The 11,432-nt window shown below is 32.1% G+C and overlaps 1 protein-coding gene across 1 annotated transcript; it reads left to right on the top strand.

Moving 5' to 3' along the window:
• Positions 1 to 7,040: 7,040 nt before the first annotated feature.
• On the top strand, positions 7,041 to 11,410 carry LOC107860613 (alpha-dioxygenase 1). The gene is made up of 10 exons (XM_016706025.2): positions 7,041 to 7,223; positions 7,313 to 7,576; positions 8,345 to 8,494; positions 8,621 to 8,754; positions 8,896 to 9,109; positions 9,459 to 9,604; positions 9,712 to 9,939; positions 10,178 to 10,380; positions 10,490 to 10,733; positions 11,182 to 11,410. Exons 1-10 carry the CDS (start codon positions 7,104 to 7,106, stop codon positions 11,408 to 11,410), a joined length of 1,932 nt encoding a protein of 643 aa, XP_016561511.1. The 5' UTR covers positions 7,041 to 7,103.
• The last annotated feature ends 22 nt before the right edge of the window (positions 11,411 to 11,432 follow it).

Below are 11,432 nucleotides of genomic sequence, written 5' to 3'. Positions count from 1 at the left end.
TCATATGATAGATGCAATTATTTATTTCAATTATTAGGTGATTCATATATATGGTATTATGGTGATTCATATGGTAGGTATAATTATTTATTTCAATTATTGGGTGATTCATATGTTATTAATAAAAGGTAATGGTATAGTCAGTGTAAGAAACAAAAGTAATAATATTTTTAAAAAAAAAGAGACTAAAAGCAGAATCAAAACACAATTAAAATTAAATCTAAAAAAAGCAGAATAAAATTAAAAACGAAAAATATCTTGTTAGTTTCAAATATATCACTTTTTTATATGTATCACCATTTCAAAAAATCGATATAAAATGTAATTAATAAAATAGTCGGGATTTTATATAATATCACTTAAAGATTCAGGGATTTATGTAAGTTACCCTTGAAAAAATTGCATAACCTATTTAGGGTTCAATTTCCCTTTAGTGCGTGGTTGGTACGACGGAAAGCAAACATTTTCTGTAAAAATAAGTGAGTTTTTACTTGTTTTTGTTTTGAATAGATATATAACTTCCTTTATTCAACAACACAAGAACGGCATGACCCTGCAAATTTATTTTATATGTTTATCTTATTTTAACCCATTTTGTAATTTTTAAATATTATTTTTTTAGGAAGGGACTAAATTGATAGTTTTCTTAAATCTTGAGGCTATGTACAAGAATAAAATTTTAAGTGGAAGGATTTATTATTTTTATTAATAATCAAAATAAAATCAAAGGACGTTACAAGGGGAGGGGTACGAAAAGGGTTTCGCCATTGCAGTTTTGGGGAATCTTTCTCGAGGCTTCAAGTCAGTTTATTGTTAGCATATTATATATATATATATATTATATATATATATATGTAGAGAAAGAGAGAGAGAGTAGAATGGTTACATTGGATACAATGGAATTCAGAAAAACGTGTGTTTTGCGAAGAAATTTTAATTTTTTGAGAAGAGTCGCCACTTAATTTTGAAAATGAATTAAGAAACCTTTAGAGAGTTACTTCAAACGATTCCAAACAGAAAAATCGTTTTAAGTTAGAGATTTTAGATAAACGGTTTTAACGTTTTAGGAAGGTGTTAGGCACCGAAAACGTCCGCTAACTTGCGGTTATCCGGACTGTTAGAAAACATCTTTTGATTAACTTCTGAAAAGATTAATTTGTTGAAATAGTGATTTGATTTTTTATTTTTTTTTAAAAAGACTTGTGTAAAATAGATTTAGGCGACTTAGTAGGGATTTTAAATAATTCTAAACAAAACTAATAAACAAATAAACACATAAAAGGGGAACGGAGGAGAAAGTAAAGGATTTAGGCCATTGAGCCCAAATCAACGAGACCTGTCCTAATCTAGTTGGGCTTCCGATCCATTTCACCTGTCCTAAACTATTTTTCGAGCCTTTGGCTCGAGTCGTGCTCCACCTATATTAAATACGACTTTGGCTTCGAGGCCGAAATGAACGAATAAATAAATGACTAAATGAATAAATAAAAAGAAGATAATAATAAAAATTGAGACTTTTCAAGTCTCTTAATGACCCTCATCAATGGGTTTTGACTCATTTTCCTTCTTCTTCTATCTTCTAGCACCCGCACGCCATGTAGTGGACCTCGGGTTTAAACTTCGAACTTGACTCGAAGGGGTAGACCTCATTGGCCCATTACAAAATGCAAGTGGAGAGGAATCCATTTGGGCTCGAGACATTTTTTTTGCATGCAAAGAAAAGATAAAGAAATCAATATACATTCAAGGCATAAAAGTGACATATTTCAAAGTAAAAGAAAATATCAAGAACCAATTTTGAATGACAATGATAAGTACACTTCACAAAAATGAAAGTCAACAAATAAAATGCAAAGCAAAGACACCCACTTACATGCCTTATGATTTATGTTCATACAAGAATGAATAAAGGTAAAAGGAAGAAGGTCATATTCAATGAATTAATGCAAGAAACAAACAACGTAATCTTCCGAAAATGAAGGGACGAGGCAACAAGGAAAATACTCATGACTTCTAAAATTGAACAAACATAAATATTAATCCATATAACAAAAGAAAATAAAGGTTAACTTTTCAAGCAAGAGAGTCTTTAAATTTCAATTAAGACGGCATTAACGAAAATTCATACATATAAATTACAATCAAAATTTTATGAAAAAAAATGTGTAATGACCTATGGTTTGTATTTCTAAGACATCGTTGATTCTCCTTTGATATTATGAATCAATGAGATACACGAATCAAGTTTTTCACTCACAAAGAGCACATATAACAATCCAAAGGGCGCAAGAAAATTAGAATAAAGTTTAGCATTTCTAAAAGTGAAATATTGTTTCACAATCATACTATGTATGACTCAAAAATATCTAAATAATTCTATTTAACCATAAAAATTCGAACTTTCTCATCATTTTGACAAATTTGAAAAATAAAGCCAGCACTTCATCTCTTATATGAAGATTTTGGAGATCCCTTAAAATAATTAACAAGTAAATGAAAAATTCTTGATTTAATCAATTGCTATTTTTATTAAGGCGAAACAAACAATAGTAACTATTTTTTCAACATAAAAGAAACAACTTTATAGCTAAAACAAACATATCCGCCAACAATAAATTTAAACAAGACATGAGTTTGTCTTTTGAGCAAAAATCAAAACTTTATACATGGCAATCAAAGAATAAAGGCAAAAGACAAAACAATCAATATTAACCATTCTTTTCAACATAAAGGAAATAACTTTACATGATAAAAACAAATATATCTACCAACAATGAGTTTAAACAAGACATGGGTATGACTTTTCAAGTAAAGATCTAAATTTTATCCAAAATAATCAAAGAATAAGGTCAAAAGGCAAAACAATCAATATTAACGATTCTTTTCAACATAAAGAAAATAATTTTACATGCTAAAATTAAACATATTCAACAATAATGAGTTTAAACAAGACATGATTATGTTTTTCAAGCAAAGATCTAAACTTTCTCCAAAATAATCAAAGAATAAGGTGAAAAGGCGAAACATTCAACATTAACTATTCTTTTCAACATAAAGAAAATAACTTTACATGCTAAAAACAAATATATCCAACAACAATGAGTTTAAACAAAGCATAAATACACATTTTAAGCAAAGATTGAAACTTTATCCAAAATAATCAAAGAATAAAGTAAAAAAAAAAAGACATATACAACTATTATTAGCTTATTTTTATATCATGAACATGAAAATAATTAGAATATCGATACCACAACGTCCCAGGGACTTTAAGGCCATCTACAGCATACAATCCCAGCAACAAACTATGAAGAAGAAAACGATAATAAAAACTAAAAAAAAAAAAAAAAAAAAGATGTGCTTACCTTTTGGGGGGGGCAGCAAAACGAGACTACGAGTTTCGTCGGAATCAACCACCACCTAAAAAACGTCGCTGGCAACTTGAAATTTTTTATTAGCCGACCAACTCTATGAAACAAAAATTTTTACTAAATAAAAATAACTATTTTGCTCAAAAAGAAATTTTCACCTTTCTAGCCTTTTTTTTTCTTTCATTTTCCCCCATTTTTTACCAAAGTAGTGGTAGTATTTATAGAAGAGAATGAGATTTTTTTTTTCTCTCTTCCACCAATGTGGGAGAAAAGTATTTATAGCAAAGGATGAAGATTTATTTCTTGTCATCCACCAATGTGGGAGAAAAAGTAATTAAGGGTGTTTTTGAAATTTTAAAATTGAAGATAAGGTGAGGCGAAAGATAATGTGGGGGGAAATTGTACAACGTAGTACAACTTTTGAATTTCAAAATTGGAAAAAGACAAAGTTGGGGGAAATAGTACAATGTAGTACAATTTGAAATTATTTTTTTTGGAACTAGGTAGAAGTTAGGAGAGTTTTTGAGAATTTTGGGTTATTTAAAATATAACCCCAATTGGGATTTAAAATTTAGCCATATTTATTTAATTTTGACCAAATTAGAAATCAATTGACGGATTGCATTACAATTATGGCCAATTTGATTTCAATTATGGCCAAATCTAATAGATTGGCTAAATTAAATTGAAATTCGATGTGAATTAATGCTTCCTTTAATCCCGGGCTTCTTGATTTTATAAAATCAAACACATATTTATCCGAATAAATTATTTTTTGAGAGTAAATTATATTTAAATCAAAACTTTAATCATTTGAATCTCTAAGCCTTGATTAAAATCCAATATTTCATAAAATAAATATTTAAGTAACAAAATTATAAAATCTCGTATAATTGAATACGATAAATTATAATCACTACTTAAAATGATAAAATTACGTACAAATATATTTAATAAATTTTTATTCGGATGAAATAAATATTTTAATTTTATTAAAAATCAAAAAAACTTAAGATTAAATTTAGTCGTGAAGGACAAAAATTAAGTGTCAACAACGTGAAGTTAAAGTAACAATACAACATAGTAGGGAAAATTTTGTTTATTCTATAATTAAAATAAGTGGGTTATGATTAAGAAGTCCTAATAGGTCATCACTGGTAGTAATTATGATGGCCTTTTTTTTAGAGATTTAATTTGACAATTAATATAAATTACTATTTCAATTGTTTATTTTAGGATTTTGATTTAAATTTTTATTCTGAGATATGATAGTGACATATTAGATATGGTATTCTCTAATGAAGTGCGAATGGTGATATGGAGTCATGGAGATATGGTTTGTGTAGATGATTATAAGAGTTAGTTCGATATCTGAAATTCATGAAAATTGAGATTTGACTATTTTTTGAGTTAAATATAGCAATATGGGAGTTATTAGATTTGTATTTTCACGGGGAATATGTATTTGGACAGATTTGGACCATTCAAAAGCTTCACGTAAGGGCAAGTTTATTGATTGACGATTGAGCTTCGGTTTGAGGCAAGTTGAGATTTTTCTTAGACTCTTTTTAAAAGTGCTTATTTGAATATATGTTAGTTATGTGTAATGGGAATTAGGGGTCTCGTATAAGTGATTGTGACGAGCATCTATGCGGGTACCAGTGTTGCTAGAGGGGATAAATAAGTTAATTGTATGTTTAAACTGTTTTTTCCTATTTGTTAGCCTAATGGACTGATTGGTTATGGTAAATAAATTATTGAAAAAGCTAGCTAATGATGATATTCTCACTTGATAAGTTGAGTTGACTTTGAAATTGATGTCTGATTTGATTTAAGACACGAAGCGCTTTGCTTGATTTTATTGATGATTTGGGTCGGAGTTGCACGTCTGCACATCATGCATTGCATTTCATATGGGATCAGAGTGTACGCCTGCACAATATTATATATATTTATTGGGATCGGAGTGCACACCTGCACAGTATATTTATTGGGATTGAAGTGCACGCTTAGACAGTATATTTATTGGGATCGGAGTGCATGCCTAGACAGTATATATATTGGGATCGGAGTGCACGCCTGCAAAATATATTGATTGAGATCGGAGTGCACGCCTGCACAGTACATGGACCTTGTGACTCCCCCATGGGTCCGGACCTTGAAGCCATTGTTCGGTAGGTGTGTACACAGGATATGCATTGCATTACATTGCATCGCATTGATTCATTTGGTTCAGATTAGTTAAAGTGTATTTGTTGACCTTGTACTTATTATATATGTGTTATTTATTTCACTAGATTGAGAAATTCTAGGATTGTGTTATGATATCATTATGACTGTTAAACTTGACTATTCAGTTAGATTAAGGTGATTTTCTTGAGTGCAGGTTGTATGTATGTTTTTAGATAATTTACGTGGTGTCACTCGTCACCACTTTGAATTAGGGTTGGTCGACGATGCTTGCTGAGTACACGTGGTTTCGTACTCACTCTTACTTTTTCTGCACCCTACATGCAGGCACAGATCTGACGACCTCCGGATATTGATTTGTGTGGTTCCTTCTTTGCTAGTGTCATTGGAGATTCGAGGTAGATGCTACTGGCTTTAGAGACTAGTGAAATCTCCTTCAGCTTTGCCCTTATTCATTTTCTGCATTTTGAAAAACTCTAATTTTCTTTTGGCTCTGTATTTAGTGGCTTGTATTAGTGACTTACAGACCTGGGATTAGCTATGATTTAATTTTTCTAGTCTATTAATCTACTTATGAGATTATTCGGAATTGGTTATGTTCCGCTTATGTGAGTTTGGATGTTGTTCTTGAAATTGGGTATTTGGCTAACCAATCACGGAGGATGGGATAGGTACCATCACGGTCTCGAATTTGGGCCGTGACACAGAGATTCTGAAATTTACAGGGAATTTCGCTCTCATCTTACTGATGAACAATTCAGTCGCGCAAATGAGTATGCAAGTAAAGAATATTACCTAAACGCATTTATGTATATTAATCTAGATAAATACTATGAAAGACGGGGTAGGTGGTGAGGATATAGCTATACTAGGGCAGAGATAAAAATGAAATGTGTTAGAAAGTGGAGAGATTACAATCAATATGAAACTATGGAATGATAGTTGTGGAACTTGTTTTTGTGGTTTCAAAGAAGTCACTTCCTCATTTTAAAAGAAGAATTTCATAGAGACAAAATAGTTTTCAAGAATTTTGATCAATCAAACATAAAAAAATTAAAAACTTTGTAATGAAAATATACCCTTAATTTAATTCAAATGCAATTGAAATATCCGCCCGCGATGAATGAAACAAGAAATTTTGTGCGAAGGACCATATATAAGAGTGACATTGTGACGAGGAAACAGCCATGTTCTGAATTTGTTTGCTGCATCCTTTGTACAAGTCTGTTTTGGACTTTCTTCCAGCAAGCATTTGTCCAATTTTTTGCCAAAATTATGTACATGACACATGGTATTTACAGGGGAAGGGACAAGGGTATGACAACTGACAAGTGCAAAGACAAGTGTCTTTAACCATCCATGCATTTGACAACACAAAGTTAATGTACATGACACTTGGTGTCTATTGTCATTTGTAAAAATCTTTGCAATACTACTAGAGTCTAAATGTATATATAAATGCATTTATTTCCTCCAAATTAAGCATAGATAAGATCCCCCATATTACAAGCTAAGTGATATTTCCAGTAGGAAATTAACAAGATGTCTTTTGTTCTGGAAACCCTCAAGAATCTCTTGCTATCTTATCTTCGTAATTTCATTCACAAAGATTTTCATGCTACCGTGGAAAGAATGACACTCATCGACAAAATTTCATTTACGGTAATTCATCATAGTTGCAATAAATTAATAATTACCTTTTTTTTTTTACGTACATTTTATTATAACTAAAGTTACATGCATGCATGCAGATGATTCACTTCGTTGATACACTGAAAATGTGGCACCGGCTACCGGTGTTCTTGGGGCTATTTTATCTAGCAATTCGTCGGCATCTTCACCAGCAATACAATTTGATCAACGTGGGTAGAACACCTACCGGCGTCCGATCAAATCCAGCTGATTACCCTTATAGAACTGCTGATGGAAAATACAACGATCCCTTCAATGATGCTTCAGGCAGTGAATTTTCATTTTTTGGGAGGAATATGATGCCTGTTGATCAGAATAATGAGGTACTATACGTTTATAAGCTGATCAAACTTGCTAGCTGCTTATAAGCAGTTTCTAGCTTATTAGTGCGTTTGATATAAACACTTACAGTGGTTTTTTATAAGCCAAAAAAATTAATCAAAAGTTATACCCAACTTATAAGGGGTCACGAGTTCATCTGAATCAGTAACTAGATCGAATAGTACCATGTATCATGATGCATGCATGAGTATATAGTACTAAGAATAAAGTTGAACTCATTCGATATAAATTTGGAATGCAACATTGCATGCAGCTTATAAGTGCTTGTCACTCAACCTCTACACACTGAATTCATCAAAAAAATTAAGGATGCATATGTTTTAGATACTTTAACAAAGAACAACTTATTGGCACTTTTTCCAATCGTTTATTATCAATTCCACCACTTTCTATTAAAAAGGTTATTTCCACAATATTGATTAACATGACTTATATTTTTTTTTTCCAACTCATTTTTCAAAAAAAAAATAAAAAATTATAAAATCAAAGTATTGTACTTGTAATTTGTTGTACCCTATCTCTATTTTAATTTATATTATATATTGATTTTTGAGTTCTTGTTGTCATTTATAAAATTATTTATCAGGAAGCAATTTTTTCTGTTAATTCATTTTTTACATCAGAAATTCATAAAAACATATTTGCATTACAATTGATTCAAATATGGCATACATTAAGTACTGATGGTTTGGAAATTAATTTAACATGTTCCTTTCTTCTTTGATTTAAAAAAAAAAATGAAAATACAGTTAACGAAGCCAGACCCAATGGTAGTGGCAACGAAGCTGCTAGCCCGTAAAAAGTTCATTGACACAGGAAAACAATTCAACATGATAGCTGTCGCGTGGATACAATTCATGATTCATGATTGGATCGATCATTTGGAAGACACTCAGCAAGTCAGTTAATTATACTTGTAATATATGACCTAAGAGCAACTGGTGTAAACTATCAACACCAAAAAACAAGATATAGGTGGTACGTTAATGTTCTTTTTTTTTCGGTACTGTAAATTTTGTGCACAGATTGAGCTAAAGGCACCTGAAGAAGTTGCAAGTGAGTGCCCTCTCAAGTCCTTTAAGTTTTACAAGTCCAAGAAAAATTCTACGGGCTTTTATGAAATCAAAACCGGTCACTTGAACAGGCGTACCCCTTGGTGGTAAGATTTCAGACAGCAATTTTACATTTTTGCCTGAATGAAATAAATATATGTTCTTTATTTACTTTTATTTTCTTTAGCTCACATATACATTGCATGCGTAAGTGATTGGTTCGTTTTCTTTATTCATGATTGATGAAGGGATGGAAGTGTTATTTATGGGAGTGATGAAGATGTTTTGAAGAAAGTAAGAACATTTAAAGACGGAAAGTTGAAGCTATCTGCTGATGGACTCCTCGAACAAGACTCAAATGGGAAAATCATCTCTGGTGATGTTCGCAACCCTTGGGCTGGACTTTTGGCACTGCAGGCTCTCTTTGTTCATGAACATAATCTTGTTTGTGACACCTTGAAGGTACTAACATAATTAGAGTTCAATGTGTATATATACATGCATGCACACAGTAGTCCTTAAATATAGCAGTACTACGGAGCTTATATCTACTTAACTGTAGCATTGGATTGTACACAGCTTAATCATAAACTATATCAAACTAATCTATTGCAAATATAGTAACATGAGGATTATATTTCCTAAACCAGACAATATCAAACTACTTAACCGATTGCAAGCTTAGTATCATGCATGTCCTAATTAATCCTAAACTATAGTTGCTGATCGATCTCTATCACAAATTACGTATGTTTATCTTGTAGATCTTGGACTTTTTGAGTATATTCTTATAACTTGTGTTGATTTTTAGAAAGAATATCCAGAATTGGAGGATGAAGACTTGTATCGTCATGCAAGACTTGTCACTTCAGCTGTCATTGCAAAAATTCACACCATAGATTGGACTGTCGAGCTTATCAAAACAGACACCCTTCTTGCTGGAATGCGCGCAAACTGGTAAATAATACTCTCATACACTAGCTAGCTAGTTATTTTTATTTTGCCATACTATATTAATTAAGTTTAATTTGTGTATGGCTAAATATTTAATTCATATATCGCAGGTATGGATTGCTAGGGAAAAGGTTCAAGGATGTATTTGGGCACGTTGGAGGTTCCATTTTAGGTGGCATTGTGGGAATGAAGAAACCTCAAAATTATGGAGTTCCATACTCCTTGACCGAGGAATTTACGAGTGTCTATCGAATGCATCAACTCCTACCCGAAAAACTTCAACTAAGGAATGTAGATGCTGCACCTGGACCAAACAAATCTCTCCCCCTGATTAATGAGTAAGTCATCATCCAAAAAAATTATGGACTTATATTTGGGTTTGAATTGAACTCTTTTACCTGTTGAGTTGCTCCATGAGACCAATTAACTGTGTAATGTGATGTGTAATTTTTGTTCTAACATGTTAGCTAGGTCAAATCTGTAGGCATGCCGTTGATCATGATACACCCCATTCAAACTTGAAGGGTAGTACCAAAAAATGAATTAGCTAATTTTACCTAATGCGTGCAATTGTAGGATTCCGATGGAAGATTTAATTAGGGTCAAAGGTGAGGAGCATTTATCAAAAGTAGGGTTTATTAAGCAAATGGTTTCAATGGGCCATCAAGCTAGTGGAGCTCTTGAGCTTTGGAATTATCCAGTGTGGATGAGGAATCTTATTGCCCAAGATGTTGATGGAACTGATAGGCCAGATCATGTTGACCTTGCGGCTCTTGAAAGTAAGTTCATTTAATTTTACACAATAACTGCAATTTCCCTTCTTTTTAGTTTGATAAATTTCGTGCGGCTTATGTTATATTGATCGTATATTAATTGGATGGATGGCAGTTTATAGGGATAGAGAAAGAAATGTTGCTAGGTACAATGAATTTCGCAGGAGAATGCTACAAATTCCCATCTCCAAATGGGAAGATTTGACAGATGATGAGGAAGCCATTAAAACGCTTCGTGAAGTATATGGTGATAATGTAGAAGAAATGGATCTGCTAGTGGGAATGGCAGCGGAGAAAAAACTTAAGGGTTTCGCCATCTCTGAAACTGCCTTTTTCATATTCCTTCTCATGGCTTCAAGGTTCGTACGTACTCAAACTAACAAAATCAATCTATTTACTTGTAACTCGTTTTAATTTGCTGAATTAACTAGTTCAAGTTTAAGTGAATCGAGTGACAATTCATTTATTGACTTGACTTAACTTGTCGAACCCCAATAGCCCAAGAAGAAAATAACATAATGTACGAACCAAAATTCAAGGATTTAAAATTATAAGAATTTTAAAGAATTAAGCGAGATAAGGCAAAATTAAAAAATAAAAGGAGTGTGTTGGTTCATGCTGTGCTATTTGAGTTATGATTGATTATTTGATTCATTTTTGTCATATCTGGTCCAAGCTAAGCAAAGTTTGAACAGATTGATTATGAGCCATAGTACATTTTTACCACTAGTTGGTCACAACTCTCATGTGTAGTATGACTAAGTTATAGAATTATTACTAATAGAAAGTTGATTTAAGAAATTACAGGAGGTTAGAGGCAGATCGTTTTTTCACTAGTAATTATAACGAGGAGACATACACAAAGAAAGGACTTGAATGGGCGAATACAACTGAAAGCTTGAAAGATGTACTTGATCGTCATTATCCAGGGATGACCGAGAAATGGATGAACTCCAACAGTGCATTCTCCGTGTGGGACTCTTCTCCGGAACCTCCAAATCCCATTCCAATCTACTTCCGTATTCCTAAGCAATAGATGATCCCTCCATGATCATCAA

This window comes from Capsicum annuum, chromosome 2 (genome assembly GCF_002878395.1).
Source record: "Capsicum annuum cultivar UCD-10X-F1 chromosome 2, UCD10Xv1.1, whole genome shotgun sequence".
Lineage (NCBI taxonomy): Eukaryota > Viridiplantae > Streptophyta > Magnoliopsida > Solanales > Solanaceae > Capsicum > Capsicum annuum.
This window is presented reverse-complemented; position numbering and strand designations above follow the sequence as displayed.